The sequence below is a fragment of the Stegodyphus dumicola genome, chromosome 9 (genome assembly GCF_044657685.1).
Source record: "Stegodyphus dumicola isolate Sdum_Otavi_A_Nest chromosome 9, ASM4465768v1".
Taxonomy (NCBI): domain Eukaryota; kingdom Metazoa; phylum Arthropoda; class Arachnida; order Araneae; family Eresidae; genus Stegodyphus; species Stegodyphus dumicola.
This window is the reverse complement of record NC_140776.1, coordinates 133,009,835-133,033,121: the sequence shown is the minus strand read 5'-3', so window position 1 is coordinate 133,033,121 and position 23,287 is coordinate 133,009,835. Positions and strand designations below refer to the sequence as shown.

Here is a 23,287-nt window from a genome sequence, read left to right as displayed (position 1 = left end):
AATTTATGGACATGAGTGTAAATTATAATTTCAGCCGGAAACGCACCGAAGCCCAAGCATCAAACAAAAGGGCTGCGGCACTTCTCATATGTAAGTGAACCTCAATTTTAGCACATAAATTTTGTTTTAACTGTAAAACATGTCTTAAATATCAATTCTAACTTCTGAATGCAGGCCTGCCTTTCCTTCGTACTCAAGCCTTGCACAGAGGTTGAGACTTTTAAGGAAAGAGAAGCTTCCCAATCATGTCAAAGACTTATTCTCCAGGATCTGCAATGAATTTATGAGAGCGGGCACAAAGTGGGCTTTGTGGTCTTCAAAGTACTGTCGTGCACATTCCACGCTAGTGACTTCCTATTGCAGGGCTCCTGTAGACTTTCTGAATGATGTAACCAAACGGGAGGACCACTGCTGTCACTTGTACAGAGAAGTCTTTAGTCTCCCATTGTTACGCTATCGTATTCAGGGAAAATTTCTGCTTGACGGTTAGAATTATATCGACAGGGCATCGCGATCAGAAAGTCTCGAACTCTTCCCTCTTTATTTTCACAGCTTCACTTTCCCGTTAAAATTCCCTTCCATATCCTCATACTGTTTCTAGAATTCTCACTATTATCCTTACTGGAGCTTTAATCGTTTTATCTTTTTTTTCCTTGGTGTGCTGCAAAAAAAAGTGGTACCTGTCCTCCCTTGGAATAGTACATTATACTACATTATACATATAATCAGGGCTTAAACTCAGATGGAGATCGGCTGAGCTGCTTCAGAAGACAAGGTCCGATATATTTTTTTCTATTTAACTATTTAAAATTAATAATTCGTTAGATTTCTCTTTCTCTTTACATTTCTCTTAAATTAAATTTAATTATTTAAATTTTTAGCTATTTTAATTATTATATTTTCTTTCGTTCTTCACAGTCTTCCATAGGGCTCCGGCGCTTCTAATTTTAGAAATTAAGCCCTGACAGCAGCTCAGCAACAGATTTAAGCTGCATGTCTTCTGCTCTTACTCTAACAACATTACTGATTCTACCAAATTTTGATATCGAACAATTTTCAAGATGCTCATAATGAGATTGCACGTTGTATTATTCGATTACGGTGAAACAAGCGAAGATATTGCTTATGGAAAAATGCCCTCATGGAAAATTTTCCAGGAGAAATGTCCCATATTTATGTAACATATGACAAAAGTTTACAAACGTCAACTTGTAGCGTGGTCTACCTCGAGGAATAGAACTTAAGGTAAACTACCGGTGTTTCCGAGTTTTAGTCATTCGGCCTGTTCCTCAGTTCCATGCTGATAACAGGAGATTCTTGAACATGTATTAAAATGCTATAATTAAGTTCAGACATGAAATCAGCTTTCCTTCATCTGTCGATTAGAGAATATCATACCACTTTAATGCCCTGATAGTATATTTTTGGATAGCATTTATTCCTGTTTCTTTGCAAATCGCAAATCAGTAACATCTGCAAGGGTCAAAAAAGAAGAAAGCCAAGAAATTTGAATGAAGATGAATAATACGTAAAATATAAAAATAATAAAGTGTATTTAGACAATTTAAATTTCACATTAGTTAACCAAACGAGCAAGGGCGTGGAAATACAAAATCTATTTCAGAGTCTACTGTACTTTCTTTCATAATGATCTTTATTCTACTAATAAATGATTTTAATTTAAGTTAAATGTTGAATGTTCCTAATGAGCTTTAGGGAATTATTATTATTATTCTACTTGAACGGAAATGTTTTGGAGTATCACTTCATTTCTTTTTAATTTAATTTAAGTATTTCTTTTACTCTTGAAAATTTTATCTCTTTTTATGTTTGTAGTTTAACATCTATTTAATAAACACATGTAATTAGGAAATAAAATAAGAGTCTGGTTGTTGATCATAAATAAAGCTTGCTTTTCTATTTAAATAATTTTTAATGTCATACTTCTTGAATTAATGATTCATGCATAAAACAGAGACTTCATTCTGTTTATCAACAACAGGCCAACCCACCTTAGTACAAAATGCAAAGTTTCTAAAAACCACTGAAGAACTAAAGCCGGACTCCGATTCTCAGTACCTAATATTAAGCATTTTTTAGAAAGTTGGGAAGTTCTTATAAATAATTTCAGATTATATTGAATATTAAAGCTGTTTTCAAGGAGATCACATTGATGAAATTATATTTAATTAATTTAATATTATTTTATCAGATAAAGCAGATGCCATACAAAAAGAGTCACACAAATTAAATTCTAAATCATCAGGAATCGCATAGAACCCAAATCATCAATATAGACAATAGCTGAAATATATATATATCGATTTAAACCTATTGTTTTTTTTTTTTTTTTTTTTTTTTTTTTTTTTTTTACTGTGGCTGTGATATGGCAAAAGAAATATTAATTTGCATACGATCTCAGGGTACCGTTACTTACACAAAATCGAGAAAAGGAGCTACGGATAAATAATACAAAATATTTTTACGTACCTGGTGTACCATTTTACAATAAATTTAGGAATACTAATTTTAACTTTTCCGGCTTCACTTTTCTTAAATAGTCCATACGACACTTGCAGTCCCCTGAAAATATAAAAAAAACCTAATGCAGTTGTTGTAATTAACGTAAATATTGTGTTTATTTATTCATTTATTTTTGTGGCATGTTAGCATTAAGTTTCCGTAACGTATAGTAAGCCTGATAGGAGGCCAACTCTGATAGCGCCCTATATTTTCTGGTATGTTCATTTTAATTTATTTTATACTACTGTTAATTTATTTTATACTAATTTATTTTATACTACTATATTTGTTTTTATTTATTTATCCTTTTTTCATATTCTACATTACAGCAACTTTGAGTTTAATGTCTGTTTTATAATCTACGGGTGGGAAAAGTGTCAAAGCCTTATTGGCATTGTAGAGTCATTAGGTTAATTGGAAGCAGAAAAGATGAAGAATATGCAACCACCTTCGCCGGGAATCAAACCACGGACCTCTGGAATACCTGGAATACCGGCCCAGCGTGCTACCGTTACACCACGAAGGCACGCTAGGGAAGTATGAGAAATACCTTATATACTCCTCTTTTTAAGGGCGACTAGGGTTTTAGGGGACCTATTCGCCAGATCCTGGGTGCGAAGAATCATCATCCACAACCCTTTTAGTTCGGGCGCCACTTGTAGAGTAATTAGGTTAATTGGAAGCAGAAAAGATGAAAAATATGCTACCGCCTTCGCCGGGAATCGAACCACGGACCTCTGGAATACCGGCTCAGCGTGCTACCGCTACACCACGAAGGCACGCTAGGGAAGTGGGAGAAATACCTTAGCATTACGGAATTATAAACTTTCTACGAATGAACTGCCTGTTTACCTTATGGTATGTGATCATAAGGTAAACGGGTCTTATATATGCAGAAGTTCCACATCCAAATTTTTATCGCTCTCTGAGTATGTTGTCACAGTTCTCGTGGATCTTAAAATATGGTGGCACATGTACAGCATCCTTGATCTTTAGGGAAAACAGAGTCATCAGTCATCAGAGTCAAAACAGTGCCAGTTGCGCAATATGGCAGTTCCAAGTTGGCTTTACATAATACGCTTTTATTTTTCGTGATGGGCTATCTCAAGGACATTACTTTAAGCTCTGTGAAAGTAGCATCAACAAATTAAAAAAGAATACGGATCTGTTGCATTGTGCATGCCAAGAACTTAACTGTTCGAATATATGCGAGGCATATGGTTCATACGAAGAAGATTTGTGATGTAGATTTTTTTTATTACTTCAGTCCACATACTCTTAAATTACCCTGCATATAGCATTCCAGTTATCCTAAAGAAAATCTATGACAGTTATTGATCCTTACATAGCTGGTATTGGCGACTGAATATGAGATATACGAGTATATATTCACTTATTGCATCAAAATTATGTGTACACATATTTTTAGGTTTTTACATATTATGGAAATATTGATGCATATTATATATATAATATACATACATAGTTAATATCTATTATACTGTAGACACATTTCACATTCTTTAAATTTTGTGCATTTTGAGGATGTTGGTACAATAAAAAGGAGCTACGTAATTTTATTTGTCAAAATTCAGAGTTTTGCAACAAAACCAATATTATCCTAAAACTGAATTTTGGCTAGTTATAAATTTAACGTTTGTGTGTTCTTTGACTCATGATAAAATAAAATTTATACTTACGCGATTAAAAACAAGGTGTCAACTCCTGCAGAGGCATTAGCAAACACTGTAAACCACCACTCTTCCATGAATTTATGGAAATGGAATGCACTACCTGATAAAATAGAATACATTGGGAAATCAGCTGTCATACGTTATCTGACAGTATAAGAAATCATTTACTATAATTTTCAAATTTTACATACAATCGCTTATTATTTATATATTAGATTATTGAGGATCTTATACAGGCTGGCCTACGACAAAGCACACTGCTTTCAAACCAATGCCACTCTCTTTAGAAAAGACCATAACCCTTTTCTCTGTATCTGTTAACTGTCCATCTATCTGGCGACAGGATGTTGCCAAATAAAACAGTGTTCCACCTTTATTTTACCTTCCGATTCACTCATTGTGTGAAAATTATACCAGAAAAATGGTGTCCATCTTGTCATATAATTTCTCCGATGGTCGACAATCGTTCTGGCTAGGATCTGCACCTAAGCAGCGTCTGTATCAGTGGTATAAAATTCACGGACCCGGTTCCTATGGCAAAGAAGGACAACCTATGCTATCCTGCACGGTCGTGGCTTAAACCATCCAAAAGGCTGGCGTGACGGCCAGATAACAGGGACAGCAGGTCTTTAAACGGCCGTTCACACGAGTTTATCTATGCTAACGGAGTCAGTTCCATATGTCGACTAGCTCCGTTATACGTGAAGTTCAGATTTTTCAACTCGCTCCGCTATGATAAAAAAATAGTTTTGGAGTTGCGTCGGCTATGCCGAATGTCTTCATTAGCTCAGTTAAACCCCACTGTGAACTGCCCTTAAAAGACCTCTCCGCGCTTCACGGTTTACATGCGCCCGGAAGTGGTGACCCCGGGTTGCCGGTTCAGCGAGGGGCGCTAAGACAGAGTTCAGAATTTTAAAATTCTACTGCAGTGGAGTGGGATCCCATTGCTAACGATTTATGAGTACGCCACGAGGACTTCTTTACTGGGGGCTTTTTGACGAATTCTCTGCCTTCCGCCTATTACGGAATTGTGGGGTGAGTCTGTGCCCAAATCAGAATTGGTGGAATACGTAACTAATTGGACTTATCGCGAATAAGTGGACTTATCGTGTTATCTCCAGACGTGGGCTACCTTGTATATATTATATACTTACGCAAAATGATCGAAAGTTCAGGCTATATTTAAAAAATTGTAGTATATTGAATTTTTGATGCAAAATAAAATTATAAGCTTAGAACTATTTAAAATGAAGCTACTGGCGCTACTTAATTTCTGTCCAGTAATCCGTATTTTAGATTTTTACTATATTTTATCTCGTTCATTTACACTTTGGTAGCTGAGGAGGGTGATTCGGTAAAACCATCAAAACTAGTCCTGTGAAAATTTGCAGATATAACGCTGATTTTTGTTATTTGACTTCTAAATTAATGTACCTCATACTGAAGTAAGCAAAATTAAATGCAAATTTTAACTAATTAAACATTGCTCGAATCTTCAAATAAAAATCTGCAATAGATCTGGACAAGTCAAATCAAATTAAATTTAATAAGACATAAATCAATAAAATGTAATAAAAATTTCAGATGAAATAAAATTTAATAATACAAATTATTTAGAAAATAGTTTGAGGAGGGGAATGGGATTTGTCTAATTTTGGTTGCACTAACTTAGTAAACCTCATTTATTGCTGGGAAACATTTTTTTTAGTAAAGGCTAAAATTTAATAATCGGGGGAGCTAAAGAGCTGAAGTATATTTAATCTTATTTATTAAATTTCAGTGTGTTTAATCTTGTTTAACATTTATTATCAAAATTTAGAACAAAAATTAGATATGCAGTTAACACCCATTGACTGCATGTTATAACTGTGTCGTTTTTCAGCGGGGAGAGAAGGGGAGATTGGAGGCTATAGAATTTTCGAATTCTCAAAGGTTACATATTTAAATACAAGGAAATCCTGTTTCCTTGATAATGATTTTTTATAACTTTCTGACTGAAACAACTTCATACTTACGATATTTCAGAAAATGAAAATCTTGAGGTGTTGCATATGTCCATACGACAACATACAGACACACAGATATGAACTTTAGTCCCCGTATGCATGCTATCCTCGGACTTTCGTTGGATTTCAAGGAAACAAACTTTTGGATGTTACTTGTGAAGGAGAAAGCCAGCAGAGATTGAACAAGAATACCTATAAGAAGTAGATACTCCAATTTCATATAAAATGACAAATAAAAATGGCAAATTAGACGTGAAAAGCGTCACCGTAAAATGTTAAATTAGCCTAATTTGCAACCACAGTTTGATATAGATTTTGAATGAAATTCTATCCATTTTGAGGGCGAGATCAGATACAAGTTATTCTTCTTCAGAAGGGAATACTATTAAGAGGAACTTGTGTCTGATCGCCTCTAAATCGAGTTTCATTCTAAATCTACGTCAAAATTTTTTTTTTTTTTTTTTTTTTTTTTTTTAAGTATTAAGTATAAATAAGACTAAAAATTCGTTAAAATGATGATCTAGGAAAAAACTGTTATAAGTAAAAATATTAAATATAAAATTTATACATGCAAAATATGTTACCTTATTCATTGAAAACCGTTATGTAAAGTACCACCTTCGGTTGTCCAGTTTTGCCCCAAATCCAAACAACTCTTCATATTAATTCAGAAAGCTTAAATACAGAAAGTAGAAATTTGTGGAAGCTTGATATGGGTCATCGTAGACAAAACTTGTGCTTATTCACTGAAAATTTACTATGGAAATTTTTGACCAAAATTATTATGTACCTCTCTCACCTATGACTATATGAAGTGATGGAAGGTGAAGATGGCTCAGCTTATAAAACTTAAAAAGTTACGAGTTTCTTTCTTTTTAGCCTAAAAGGGCTCACAAGGGCTATTAGTCTCGAAACGGTATAAAAACGTTTTAGCATATCTGGAGGACTAATATATGGAGATCAGGCTTTGGTTTTACTATTTCACTAAACGCAAACTGAAGCATAAACCTGTGTTATTCCTACAATGCAAATTACAGCAATACGTACTTGAATTAATTCGGTAATATTTGAAGCGTATATTTAATGTTCCATGTTGTAGTTTAAATAATCTTTTATGTTTCTCAATAGCCATTATCCATCCTAAAATTAGCATCGTCTTTAACTGCATTCGTGTGAAAAATTAAGAGAATTTGCACATTATCTCGAATTTCTGAAAAATTAATGGCCCGGTTTTGATGAAATTTGGTGCGAATATGCATTTTATGTACGCATGGTTATCAGTAAAGCTCATAATGCAGGGATGTCCAAAACCCAAGCTATGATATCGAACTGAAAATCAGTGAATATGAAAGGATATGGTCTCCTCTCACAGCCAGACAGGTCGCGCAGCGTAAGGGCATACTGAGCAGAAGGTAACTGAGAGTCCCTGCGGCAGTCGATCCTATCCCACTCCTGCAGCAAGACAGATTTCAACTGCGGAATGGGTCTCAGAGATGTGTGGCGAGCTAAAATTGCCATCCCAAGAGCGTCCCATACATGCTATACAGCAGTGCTCAGCAACCTGTGTGCTGCGGCACACTGGTGTGCCATGAGTAGGATATAGGTGTGCCGCAATCAAATACATGTAATTGACATTTTGCAATTTTTTATCATGTATTTAATACACAATGACAATTTTTTTTCCTTAATAATGTCTATTTTAAATGTTTTATATATTTCACTGTTGTGTGGTTGTGTGTGTGATTTGAATTGGTGGTTGTGTGTCAGCATTTGAATATTTTCGGCACTTCCTTGATAACTCGGAACTCAAAAATATATAACTTTTTTTAAGCGCAGGTATCACATTGATAATTATTATGATTGCATATAAATAAATATGTTATGGTTTTATAATTGTATATATTCAAATTAAAAACAAAAATTTATTGTAAATTTTGTGTATAAATCAATACATATATACATTAGCTTTTGGTGTGCCACGAAATTCCAGAAAGATTTTTTGTGCGTCGCAGGTGAGAAAAGGTTGCGGAGCACTGCTATACAGGGTTGAGGTCAGGAGATTTGGTTGGCCAATCCATCCGGCGGTATATCCTCACTTTTCAGATAATCGTTGGCCAGCTGAGTCGCATGTGGACGAGTTTTTTTTATACATTAACAGGAACGCAGGACAAACTGCGCTCCTGGAAATGTCCAGCATAGGGCTCTAAGATCTCCTCTCTGGACTCTAAGATCTCCTCTCTATGTGACGCAGCAGTCAGGGAGTGTTTGTTACATGCGTGCAGAGTCTAACATAATGCTTGCCCAAACCATTACATCTCCACCTTCGTAATGATCCTTTTCCCTTACGAGGGACGGATCGTATCATGTTTCAGGTTCTTTCCAGACGCAGATAGGCAGAGAATCAGTGTCCTGGCTGAAGCACGACTCATCTGTAAAAATCACGGTACTCCACTGAGATCTGATTGAAGGTTCATGTTGGCTGCTCCATGCTAAATGCTGTCTCATGTGTGCTGCAGTGAGCAGGATGCAAACAGAGAGTCTTCTGGCATACAACCCTATCTCATGCAGTCTTCGGGCACTCTAAACCGTGAAATTCGGGTTTCACTGGCAGCATACAGCATAACGGTTCTCATTCGTCATTATGGATCTTGGGCGATCTTTTCTAGGTCTTCTTCATATGGATCGAGTGTCTTGAAGCTATTTCGACAAATGACAATCGACACATCGAGCTGTGCAGCTATTTGCGCTTGTAATTACCTGCCTCCAATTTACCGACTGTTCTCCATCTTATTCCGTCATCCATACGTTCGTCTACTTGATATTTTACCATATAAAATTTTCCCAACTCTTGCAACAAACACTGCGAATGTCGTGAAGGTGTACGAGCGCACAAATCGAGAAACACCTCTCGAAACAATCACAACCCGCAGACACACACCGTGTACACTTATTTATTCGACTCCAAATATTTGTATAATTCATCAGAGGCATAATTAGGTTCAATACGTTTCGTCAGAATAGATATAATTTGAAAATTCTCTTAATTTTACATACGAGTGTATTAGAACACGGTGCACAGTTTGAAACTGCTTTAAAACAGTGAAAGGTATGATGCGCTTTGAGAAACTAAACTAATAATTTTAAGAAAAGTGCATAGCAGTTTGATTTCCATTCCAAACTGTAGTTATGTTTCAAGAATAAAACTAATTTTTATCACAACGCGAGCTGCATTATAGTATACACAGAGTGTACTGTAAAATATTAACATGAAAACAAGGTAAATGCAAAGAACATGGAAAAAGAAAAGTCGTTTTCATTACGGATATTTGCAGGAAACAGTGCTCGATATTTACAAGAATTGTTGAAATGAATAACAAGCAACTAAAATATATGCATCACAACAACGACGAATCTTTTTGTGATACGCAGATTAACTCTCTTAAATACCGCGTCACCAGAATTAACATCTCTGATGCTGAAATATATGACCTGCCGGCATCTTTAAAGTGTACGCCAGTCATTTCGTGGTCGTTGGGATGCGTATACGTATATCTACATTATAGTGAATATACACAATTATTTTTTATATGTAGCATGCTTTTAAATTGAGAAAACGGATCTTTTGGTATTGAAATTTTATGTAACGTTGGAACACTAATTTTTCCCGAATTTCTGAAGTCTAATTCAAGTTTCAAATTGTGGCTTAGATATCTGAATAAGTCTAATTTACACGTATTTTTCGCGTGAATTCTAATGATTGGTAATATCAAAGTCAATTTCTATAAAAATATAAAATAAACGAAAAGTTGTAACAGAAATTGAAAAATAATAGAGAAAACTGAGTTTCATGAATTTATTGAACCTTCATGAATAAATTCCATATTCATGAAATTTAAGAAAATCTCCAAAGTTTGAGCGTGATGAAATCACTGTTTCAAGTGATGACTTAATAAAACATGTTCGATAAGGAGATAGAATTCATCAACCATTGAATATATCTTCTTGTTCCAGAATTAAGAGTTTATTTGTTATATTTGAAATAAATCCGAGTGATGCTTCGGATCATTTTAATTAATCCAGAATTCGTCGTTCAATTAAATATTGTCTTTTGATGTAAAGTTAAAAAGGATGTTGATCATTGGCCGTTCAATCGCTACACCGCTAAGAAAGCGCACAGCACACCTAAAATTAGCATGAAAAGTGAACATGTTGAGATATGCTAATGAGTAGCATTTCATGGAATACACACATTACAAGTAAGAGTAATAACACCTTGCAATACAAAAAGGCAGAATGAAATGGCAAATTTCCATTCGGAGGTCTCGTTTTGTCATTGTTTCTATATTGGAGGTCGTACTATACTTTCTGTAAGAAAAATGGACTCACACATGTGATCTCAGAGTTCAATCACGAGAAAATCGTAACCATTCGGGTTATCGTACTCCAGAACAATTGCTCCCAATGGTCGGGATACAATAATTCTTATGAGAATTTGCAATGGACGAGTCCTAGAGAACTTCATAGAGCGACGTGTGGAATTTCAATGGTTCCCATATATCCGTGTCCGAAACAATAGACCTTTTTGTCCGCATTGCTGCTAGGAAACGAATAACCATATCACATACTCTATTTTAGGAAATTCGGTGTGTTGCCCACTTCTAAGCATCTACTTTGACGTCTACAAAGTTGCCAACAAAGCGACTATTGCTTCGGCTTTCCTTGATGCTAGAGTGAAAGGCATGCTGCCGTTTTTCTTGTGACGTATTCTGCTTTTGCTTACATCATCATGATGGCCGTATGCGTATGGGGAGGCACTGAAAGAAATGAATATTAGAAGCTTATACGTGTCATCTTCATACCTGCACAGCCTCTAAATTAGTTTATGGGATCTCTGTCGGTATACATCCCATTCCCTTCTAGTTTGCATGTTCGGTACATTAACCAGCCATCGTTACATTCTAAGGTAAGATCCGTGGTTATGCCATATCATTGGGACTTCTGCCACCCTACCTTTCCGTAAGATAATGTGAGACCGTTTGTTGCTTGCGTTGACCTAGGTTTCTTCAGTATACAGGGTATTCGATTTTAACTCACGAATTGAAAATTTCTGGCCGATGGTTGCAAATAAACTGGCATGACAGCATCAGTCAAACAGTAGGACAGATGAATTCTGGCACAGAATTTGAAGCAGCATTGATTACATATCTCAAAATGTCACTGAATGGTGTGTTCGATTTCATGCCAGTCTTATAATGTCTGTTATTATTATCAAAGGCGGATGTTCGAGAGACTGATTTTTGTATGTTCTGATTTTATGTACTGTAATTCTTTGATTAAAAACTAGACTTTAAAAAAATTTCGCTTTTACAGGAATTGCCTTAAAGCTTGGAATAAGTAATAAAGATCAGTAACTAACAATTACTTACCTTTTGAATTAAATGAAATATTATAAAAGAATGCGTAAAATTAAGTAATTGCTTATACTATTAGGAACCTTAATTCATACAAGATAAGTATAAATTAAAAGAGAAAAATGGGCAAAAATTTATTGATGTGGTATAGAGTAAAAGACAAATATTTGATCAATTAAAAAGAAAGAATGAAATCATTCAATAACTGTCACTGTCAAAGTCCTGATTAACCCAAAGCTAGAAATTGTCATATCCTCTTTTTATTATTTCCTTGTACGAAGTAAAGGAAGTACTGTCATATTTCAACGAAAACATCCATTTTGACTCTCGATTCCATTTGAACTCGATTCCATTTGAACAATGTTTTTGCGTTACATCTGTATGAACGGAGAGAATAAAGAACTCTTTTTCCCAAAATGGATTGGGAAATGGTTTATTTAAAATAGACTCACAACAGATTTGTTCGGGGCGTCTGTACGTACTTGTGCACATACGTACGTATGTATGTATCTCGCATACTCAAAAATGAGTAGCATCAGAACGTTGAAATTTTGTATATGGGACTGCTATAACATATAGATGCGCACCTTTCTTTTTGGGTGCAATCGACGGCACCAAAAGTGAATATATATATCCACTCTGTTGCTCGGCTCATTGAGCTAAGTTTTTTATTATTATATCATAGTAAATTGTGCATTTTTGCTATATAAGTGATTAAATTATATTGTTCTTATGCCCGGTTAAGATTTTTATGCCTTTAATTAATCTGCATTCAATAATTGTAGAATTATGAACTACTTAAAAGTTGCTTAAGTTCCACTAAGACTAACGCCGCCGCCATTTGTTTACATTTTAAACTAAAAACGAGTGAGACCAAAAGTTTTGTGCACTGAAAAATCTGTCTTTCTGCCTAATTTTAATTAATTTAATATGTAATTTTCATCGTAAAATTTTTAACTCTGGTGTTTTAGGTTTTTTTGCATTTTACAATTTTTAATAAAGATGTTTTGAGTTTTGTGCATTTTTTTCTTGCCGCGAAGTGAGAACTGAATTGATTGAATTAGAAATATATTTCTAACGAAAGAGGAAAGGACTTTACATGAAATGCAGCAAAAATATGCATAATTTAATAGGCCGTATGCGGAAGTCATGTTATATCCACATCAGATTTTTTATCTGTGAAACCGAAAACAGCTACAATCCAAGTTTCTGGTCAGTGAGAGAAGGTCAGTGAGCTTCCGGCCATGACGTAAAACAGTATTTTGATTGCAGTTCACAGACTATTAAGGTGTTTAATAATAAAAACTTTAAGAATCCTTTAGATCGTTTTCGCAACAAAATTTTCAAATATGTTCGATTTGGATAAATCTTTCTTTAAAACAAACTTTCGCATTCAACAGTTATTTTATTCTATTGCTTGTATGGAAATATACAAATTTTAAGTCATTAAATTTTGTATGCAAATATCTGTTAGGTAAATCGTGAATTTTCCTTATATTATTCATACTACCTTAGAAGGCTAAAATTAATAACGAGACGCTATATGAAAGGAATTAAGCATTAGTCTTTATTGTGCTTTGAAACTGAAAGATCGCTTCAAATTCGACCAATAGTCTGCTGATTATTTTATAGAACAAGTTTAATGAAATAATGGAAAAATTTCCCCGATAAGAAGGTGTGATTATGAACAGAAATTTCTGTTATGGATTTTAGCAAATGTTTGTTATGTTTTTCAAGTTCCTTGCAATTATAATTTTCCTTTTCAAATTTTAGTTGTGATAATTTTACTTAGTTTTCCAAACTAATATGAACAGACAACGTTTTTTAATAAGTAAACTAGAAACATACTAGAGTGGATTCTATAACGCTGAAGAGGACCTGCTTCTATTTGAAGAAAAGATGCAATAAAATGGGATGTGCCTAAGATTTGAACCAGCTCCTTTTTTTGCACTTGAAACCAGCGTTTAGACAGTTCCCCCCAAAGACATCCCCGCTTAGGGAGATAGTTCTCGAGTGCTTTGCCGTAAATAACGCCACCAAACTTTGTGAACAAAACACAAGTGCTCTTTTTTTTAACCTACTTAATTTTCTCAAGCTACGGAATAGTTTGAGATATTGTAAGGATCTTAAGTTTTACTAACGTTTATTTTATTTTAAATCTTTACTATCACTTCTTATTTTCTACTTCCGGCCAGAATTAAAAGCGTTAACTTATTTATGCAAAATTTGTCTGGCGAACGCCGAGTACTTAAGTTGTGGCTTTTTGCCAAGAGAGAGAGAGGAAGGAGTTAGTCGAAGCAGGCCGCTTACCTTAGAAGTTTTACTCGGTTGCTCGTTGCCTTCCAGGCCAGAGGTTTAATCCTCGTGATAATTTTAAACGTATTGTAGTATTAACAGTTCTCTGTACTACATACGGCTTCCTGTTAATATCCGGCCAATCTTCCACGTTTATTATTCCAAAGTTAAGTTAGAGTTTAGTTAAATATTTTTATATTCTTACGTTAAGACCACAAGTAGTTGGTCTCTGTATTCCGAAGTACGGAAATTATTGTAAAGAGTGAAAAATAAAGGGTTTCGTATACCCTTTGTATCTTGTCTACTTCCCACATTTATTGAACATAGCTTTAGTAAGCTCCCTGTTCCGAGTCAGGTCTGTGCATGTTCCCAAAGAAAGTAAGACGGAAAATAGAACCTGATAGTGGCGCCCGACGAAGAAGAATAACCATAGCCGAGTTTCAAGAAGAACCTGTGCTGCCTGCAGAAGCGGCTCAGAATCCAGAAATGCCAGCTGCCGCCCTGGAAGGATTCGGTTACATCGTCCAGACCATGCGCGCTTCGATGAAACCAGAAGCAACATTTAATGGAAACTCACCGGTAACCAGTTTTTTGGAAAAATTGGATGACCACTTCATGCTCTACTCCGTGCACGAGTTTCAAAAAGTTACCTTAGCTACCAGCGCTTTGAGGGGCCAAGCGCTTAACTGGTTCAAATGTATAGGCAGAAGTCTCTTGCGTCAAGCAGGAAGTCCCACCTATACTTACGAAAATTTCAAGACTGCCCTAGTAAAAGCCTTCCCTGTCGTAAGGGATCGTGCGAAATTAGAAACGGAACTTTTCAGCATATATCAGCAAAGAATCGAAAATCTCTCAAGCTTTATTTTAAGAAAAATTCACGTCTTCAAACTCTTGTATGGAAACCGTCCGGATCCTGAGATAATTCAAGTTATTTTGCCGAGGTTACTTCCCCAAGTGCAAGACTTTATTGAATTAAGAAATCCAACTACACTGGAAAAGTTATTGGAGCTAGCAATCCAGTTTGAAAGTAGAAGAACGGCGGACATTGAAAGAAGACGCCAATATCAACAGCGAAACCAATTTGGTGCGCCAAGACTACAGCAAACTCAAGCACACGGCTACGGAAGCAAAGCGAATCAGTGGACAAGGAAACCCGAGCATTCAAAAACAGCCGGCGAACGTCGACAGTTCAATAGGCCAGTGGAAAAAGAAGGAAAGCACGGAAATGAAAAATAATTTAAACTAAAACGCATTTCTGCTGACGAGAGGGTGCGGAAATCCGAAGGCCAAGAAAACCCCTCTTCCTTCAAGTTAAATACAGTAATGGTGAAAAATTGGACTCTTCCGAAGATTGAAGTGTTGGTGAATAATATCCCAGCCACCGCAATCTTGGATAGAGGCGCGCAGTGTTCCTGTGTGGCAGAAGATTTTTTTAGGAAGTATTTTCGGAAATACCGCATATATAATTCGGATAATACGACAGTGTTAGCTGCGCAAGGAGAAAAATGTAAGTGTATAGGTAAAGTACCGCTGTATGTCCGTGTCAAGGACGAACAAGTAAAGGTGATGTTTTTTATAGTAAAGAATCTGCAAGCACATATAATCTTAGGAATAGATTTTCTTTCAGACGCACAAGCAACACTGGATTTTAATGAAGCGTCCCTTAAGCTGACAATGAAACCAGTTCGTGCAGAAAAGGCTGAACCGCCGATGTTAAATCTTGACCACCTGCCTAATGACGAGCAAGGAAGAATCCGACAAGTGGTAAGTGAATTTGCTTCGTTATTTAGTGATATTCCAGGATTTACTCAGGTTACTAACCATAGTATTGACACCGGAGATTCAATGCCAGTTCGCCACAAAGCATACCGGTATGATAAGAATAAGGAAAAAATTATAGAATGGCATATCACCGATATGCTACGTAAAAAGATCATAACGCCCATCTCAAGTAGTTATGCTAGCCCGGTGGTTTTATGTAAGAAAAATAATGACTATCCTTTAACACATCCAAAAAGGTGGAGATTCGCAATTGATTACCGTAAATTAAACTCCATAACTAAATATCCGGTATATCCGTTACCTATTATTGAGGAGATTCTAAGGAACATAACATCCACCAAATATATGACGACTTTAGACTTGACGACTGGTTATTTTCAAATAGGGGTTAGGCCTGAGGACGTGCCTAAGACTGCTTTTATAACCAAGTCTGGCACTTATGCATTTTTGCGTATGCCGTTTGGCCTTTCAAGGGCGCCGGCAACATTTCAGCGATGTATAGACACTGTGTTAAGACCTGTTCTTGGAAAGTCCACATTTATCTATTTAGACGATATCATTATTACTAGTGATAATCTCGACCAACATGTACAGGATTTAAGACAGGTGTTTTCTTTATTAAATGAGGCCGGTCTAAAAGTTAATGTCGAAAAGTGCAAATTTGCATCCCCTGAATTAAAATATTTAGGTTACAAAATATCTCAGAAAGGAATAGAGACAGACGAATCAAAAATAATCGCTGTACAAAAGTATCCGACTCCGAACACGGCAAAGAAGCTCTCTTCTTTTCTAGGACTTTGTTCATATTATAGGTCCTTTATAAAAGATTTTGCAGCTATAGCTGAACCATTGTTAAAATTAAAAAGGAAAAAGGAAAGATTCTCGTGGACGGCCGAAGCCAATAGTGCTTTCGAAAAATTAAAACAAGCATTAACGCAAGCCCCTGTGTTGAAATTTCCTGAAAACGATGAGAATTTAGAAATTTCAGCGGATGCTTCGGATTATGCGGTAGGAGCGGTACTTTCGCAAAATCAACAGCCCGTGGCATTTTTTAGCCGAACTTTAAATCAAACACAAAGAAACTATTCCGCGACCGAGAGAGAGGCACTTGCAGTTCTGTTAGCAGTGCAAAAGTTCCGAGTCTATTTTGGAAAGGCGCCAATAACAGTGTACTCTGATCATGCGGCGGTAACTAGATTGTACTCAGGGAAAAACTTATCCCCAAGGTTAATAAGATGGGCACTCAAGCTATAAGAATATAATCTGGTAATCAAGCATACCCCCGGAAAGGAAAATATCATAGCAGATGCCCTATCAAGAATTAAAATAGATGAAGAAGGTAATACTGTAAAGGTGGAAATGCTCACAGCATGTACAATAAATTCCCGAGAAACTGTAATAACCGAACTGGGTAAAGATCCTGAGTTTGGAAGCATTTATGAGTATTTAAAGGATCCTGAAAACTTTAGCCACCAAGATATTGTGGCGATAAGAAATAGGGCGGCCCATTACGAACTAATAGATGGTCTATTATTTTATACAAAAACTACGAATTCCAACAACGAATTTCGACCTGTTATCCCAGCTAGTCTTAGATTAAATATCCTGCAGGAGCTCCATGACAGCCCTTTAGCTTCTCATGCTGGTATTCGAAAAACTATCCAACGCGTACGCGAGGCAGTCTACTTTCCTGAACTGCAAAAGTTAACAAGGGCGTATGTCCAGTCCTGCCCAACATGTCAAGCAGTTAATTATATTAATTTCCGCCCGGCCGGGTTTCTAAATAGTATTAAATCCGAATTTCCAAATGAAATAATTGGCATCGATTTATTGGGCCCTTTCCCAAAAAGTCAGTTAAATAAAAGTCGCTATCTCCTTGTTATGGTTGATCATTTTAGTAAATGGACCGAAATTGTTCCCTTAAAACGAGCCTCCGCGAAATTACTTACTGATTCTATTTTAAATAAATATATTTTAAAATACGGGGCGCCCCTAAAATTTATATCGGATAATGGTCCTCAATTTGTAAGTAATGTATTTGAAGACATGTGCCAAAAACTGGGCATACGTCATTTAATCCAGGCGGCAAGGCCGTATATATGCGTTCGAAAATAATGGCTCTCATAGCGGCAAGGCAGCATATATGCGTCCAAATATTTTGGTCCTCATGGCGGCAAGGCAGCATATATACGTAAACTTAAATTTGGCACGAAACGGCAAAGCAGCATATATACGGCCTGTCTCAGAGTGCCCTCCCCTCTCAGCTCTTAATGTAAACTGACAGGTGATAATTTTTCTCTGCGGAAGGTAATTGAGGAGAGGAAACTATCTATTCGCTAGGGGCAACTGGGTTTTATCGTTAGGTTTTGAATAACACCTCGGAATAAATAGCTCTTTCAAAACTTCCAGCTGTTCTGTGCTTATACCAGCTATTGTAAACTTAAATGTTTATGTTCGTAAAGAGAATTTTCATTTTCCAGCCTAATTATTCTCCAAATTTTAGATGCAGTTTGGCAAAATGTAATTGGAATTAAAATTAAAATTGCAAGAAACTGCAACAATATTTTGAAATATGTGATTTCAATTATATTGCAATTGTAATTAGCTTCGCAATTACAATTAGAAAGTAAGTACTTTTTAAATGCAACAATAATGTATGTAATTGCATTTTAATTTTTAAGTCTTACAACTACAATGCAATGATAATCACAAACATTATAATTATATAATCTAATTACAATTACAAATTTTATTGCATCTAATCACAACTACGGTAATATTAGCTAATTACAACGTAATTTTAACTGCAATTGTAGTAGGTAATTATAACTACGTAATTAGGAAAGTAATTGTCTCTGATAATTAGAATTACTTAACATAGTGAAATTATGATCATAATTGTAATTCTAAGTGTAGTATGCAATTGTAATAAAATTATGCAATTAATAAGTAGTTGCTTTTTTAATTACAGTTAAAAAGTAGCTGCTTTTTTAATTACAATTACAATTTACGTAATTTCATTTAAATTACAATTACTCTATATTTGTGAAATCCAATTTCATATTCAATGCAACTGCAGTCATATAATCTAATTACAATTACACTGTCATTGTAACTCCAGTAAGTAATTATAATAATGTAATTAGGATAGCAATTGTTTCTGATAAAAGCAGTTACGTAGCCCAGGAAAATCATGATCTTAATTGCAAATGTAATTGCAGAATGCAATTGAAAACACATAGTAATTGGAATAATATTATGCAATTATCTTGTAATTACAATGTAACAATTTTTAATTACATATACAATTTACTCAAATGCATTTTAATTATAATTGCATTTTAATTTCGAAATCTAATTGAATAAACAGTATAACTGTAATTATGTAATCTAATAAAAATTACAATGCAATTGTAATGACCTCTTAATTAAAATTGCGCAGCAGATGATTGTAACTATTTAATCAGATAAGCAACTGCCCCTTATAATTTCAGTGACATAGGCTAAGGAAATCGTGATAATATTTGAAAATTACCATCAATAATATTATATTCGAAATGTTTCTGCATTTTGGATAATGAGTTTTTAAATAATACAACGGGATAATCACCTATAAGAAAAATATTAATATTTTCTGTCATGTCTTCTGAATCATCTTACATATATTATAGTTTGTGGTACCAGCATAAATAGGAGTTTATTTAAAAGAAATATTTTACATAGACCGAAGTGCACATAACGTTAGTAAGCAAATATGTATGTTTATGATCTACGATATACATGTGAACTGAAATTACAAGATTAAGGGAAAGCAAGCAAAGAGTTTATGCCAGTGCAAAGGGATGTTTTCGCAAAGGATTTGTTACGGGACGCTTGTCTTGTTTACATTACACAAGAAATAAATCATAAAAATTACATTTATCCTTTTCTTCTTAGAAAGGAGATCATCAAGGACTAAACTAAGTCTCATAAGTTTATCCAACCTATTGCTTTAGCTGGTAAAAAAGGATTCTGATCAACAATCAGTATGCTTAATTGCTGTGTGTATTAGACATTTTACTAAATCCATTTATTATGAATTACTGCCCAGACAGTAAAGCAGTTCGTGACTCTGGTTGCCGTACCGAAGAGCCTGGGTTCGAAACCCGGATAGGGCATGAATGTAATTTGTTCGTCCTCTTCATAGGTGGCAACGGTGGCCCACGTATTAGTTCCCTCCTTAATAACATGACCGGCCTTAGTAGTGATCAATGTCTATAAACGGCTACTACCTGCCATTGGAAAAAAAAAAATTACGAATTGGTCTTTTATTCAACATAACACACATTTTCCATAAATAGTTAAAATGCATTATTCAGTTACAAGTGAAAGTACTTGCATGAACTATTTTCCATCATTGTTTCACGTAAGAAGAAATAAAAGTACAATTTTCTTATGCACCTGTGATTGTCATATTATTTGGATTACGGTAAAGACTGCAAAGATGCTTCTGTGGAGGACTTTCTAAGGAAAACTGGCTCATGTTCACATCACCCGTTAATAAAAGCAGGAAAAGATCTTTATTTAATTGAATGCAACGAAACGTTTAAGAAGAATGATGTACTCATAGAGAACTTTCTAAAATTTTAAATAAAACGATTTCTATTCATGTTACACATAAGGAAATCCACGGAGCTATCTGAACATTTAGATTGTTTGCCAAAATGGGCATCCGATTTGAACTAGCAGTATTCAAAAGACGACTTATTACTCTGCTGAGCGAAAAATCTAATTGCTTTTGAAGTTATATTGTAATTCGAACAATCATTGTATTACAATTATTATTATTGTTTTTTTTTTTTTTTTTTTTTTATTTTTCCCCAATGGCAGATTGGGAACAGTTACAGTGCAACACAGTCCATTACTCTATACAAGGCCAGAAGTTGCAGTCACTTTATTATGGAGGCATCTAATATGTGGACCACCATCGCCTCCTATGAAAGGACGAACAGTTTAAGCCTTCTCCGGGATTTGAACCCAGGCCCTTCGGTATCGCAGTCAAGCTTCCCTAACCACTATACCATCTGGGCGACACAATTACAATTATAACTGCATTAGTTGTAGTTTTAACTACAAAGTAACTACAATGAATTACCAGCTTTTCTCAGTCAATAACAGATAGCTTAAACTGTAAAGATAAATGGAAGGTCTTATAATTTGTCGAATGGCAATATTCTAAGAAAGTGTAGTCTCCAGGATGGTCGAAGTTTAATTACAGTCTTACATTTCGCATACTCGCAGCACTTGCCCAAAGGCTGTTCCAAGATTATTTCTGTTCACCTCATCCATTAATTTTGGAGACAGATTTATGTCTAGAGACATTTTTTTCTGAGGACAGTATTTTATGTAATAGAAAAAAAAATAATAATGCGTCTCCCTCAAGGTGCAGGAAACAACGAGTACTGATAAATTTAATTGAAATTACAATTATAATTCTAGTTAATACAAATACAATGTTACTTTAACGGTTAGAATTACATTATAGTTCTAACGCAAAAATATCAAATGAATGTTATAGATTAGTATACTTTTACTTATCACAATATTAAACCTTTAATACCGTTTTATTTTATTTAGCTTATCACAATATTGAGCTTTTTAATACTGTCGGTACTGAAAAAATGTTTTACTACTGTCATGAAATGTATATTCGATAATAGTTTCTCATTGATGTTTTTCTTATATATTTTTCTGCATAATTCATAAATGTTTGCAATGGAAATAATTCTGAGGCTTTTATAATACTTCTAAATTTTCATGAAATAAAGTTCCACTAAGGTTTACTTGAAGGAGATTCTCAGTGCAAGCACTCGAAAAGAAGTTATGCTACATTTACATATTATGAAATGGTTGAATGTACAGTATTTACTTGTAACAGCGGTGCTCAATATATCGCGTTTTCTGAAAGAATGCATATGTTGCCTAAAATCGAATTTAAATCACTATAATCAGAATAATTGGCTAAAGTATTAAATTGTAATTTTTACAGCATCAGTCGAATTAGTGAATTTTATTGAAGATAAAAATGTGTTGATATTGACAAGCTATATTAGTTTTTGTACTATAATGAATGCTAGCTAATAGCTATATGAATATAATATATAATATATGAATATAATGAATGTACTATAATGAATGCTAGTAGCTACTCTAGCTAATAGCTAGAGTAAAACTCAGGATATGGTAACATTAAATAAATAAATAAATAAATAAAATTTAAAAAAAAGAAGAAGCAGAAAACGAAAGCGAAAAGGAACTGAATACATTCGGAAAGGGAAGGCTTACTATGGTGAAACATTAGAAACGTGTAGACAAAGTGTTAATACTATATGTGAGAAAATACTAAGGACAAATTGAAATACATCATAGCTACGTTTGGTGCTTTCTATATTATTTGTATCAATATTAATATAAGTACCGAAAAATACTTAAAAAATAGGTGTTTTCGAAAATTTAAAGGAACAAAATTGCAGTCTGAAAATTTATAGCAGCGGAACTTTTGAAGTAATTTGATGCCTTCTGAAAGTCGCCATAACAATTTATAACTGTCAGCTTTTACAGCTAGGAATCAGATAAACTCTATTGTTTGGTAAACCGGACTGTCTAGTAATGTTTTCGGTACTGTCTAGTTTCCGGGAATGGCGATGTATGCAAGCTTTTTCCTCTTTCTGCCCTAAGAATAAACAGCTCATAGGGGAATTCTGAAAAATATATAACCATTTCATATATGTACTCATACCCTGATATTCACAATAGCGTTTCTTTATTTAGATAGCTTTGAGCATGCAAATGCAGTAAAAATCAGAAAACAAGTACCATACTTATAATAAAGCAGGTTATATCAGTAAATGAAGGGAATTAAGTACCGGCGATGGCAAGACTTTCCCATGGTTTGAAGACTAAGTAATTTATTCCTTTCAGAAAATTTTCTCGGAAAGCAAATCATCACTTACGGATAGAAGAATGTTCTAAGAACTACGGGATAAATTTATAATGGGAATAAAAGAATGAAAGAAATCGGAAACTCTTTTCTAGTAATCATTTTACTCCTCGAAAGTTGGTTTCAGTATCACCTTTTTAAGGAAATGACACATGAAATGGATTTTAGAAATTGAATCTCGAAATCATCAATAACTATCCAATATTCTGCATTTGTAAATATTTATTTAATTTGCATTTCAACCAAATGTTGAAAACAAAGCGGAAAAAAATCTCCTTACAAAAGGAAAAAAAAAAGAAAAGATTCCCATTCTTTTACAGTGATATTCCATTAAATTATATCAGAAAATCATATCACTGTTGGATGCAATAAATACTAATTTCAGACATGTTGCCTGTTTATATTGTTAACTCTCTTTTGCAACTGAACACTGGTAGTTTTGTCTAAGTTTGAATTCCGGTGAATGCGTTCGTTGCTTGGTATTTTGGTGAATTTTAGGTTGAATATACCAAACCAGTTTCCCTGAAAAAGTCATCTACAAACGCATCCTTTTCCTCAAGCAGGTGCCCATCGTATGCTGTCTGACGAATGTGCAAG

At 34.7% G+C, this 23,287-nt stretch overlaps 1 protein-coding gene across 1 annotated transcript in view; it reads right to left on the bottom strand.

The window, feature by feature from the left end:
* Positions 1–23,287, bottom strand: part of LOC118199087 (nose resistant to fluoxetine protein 6-like) — a 138,749-nt gene that overhangs the window by 23,932 nt on the left and 91,530 nt on the right. The window contains exons 6-8 of the mRNA XM_085824134.1: positions 6,233–6,415; positions 4,224–4,317; positions 2,491–2,583 (exon numbers count right to left, since the gene is read on the bottom strand). Of these exons, the coding sequence (XP_085680260.1) occupies positions 2,491–2,583; positions 4,224–4,317; positions 6,233–6,415 (370 nt within the window). The remainder of the gene's footprint in view (positions 1–2,490; positions 2,584–4,223; positions 4,318–6,232; positions 6,416–23,287) is intronic.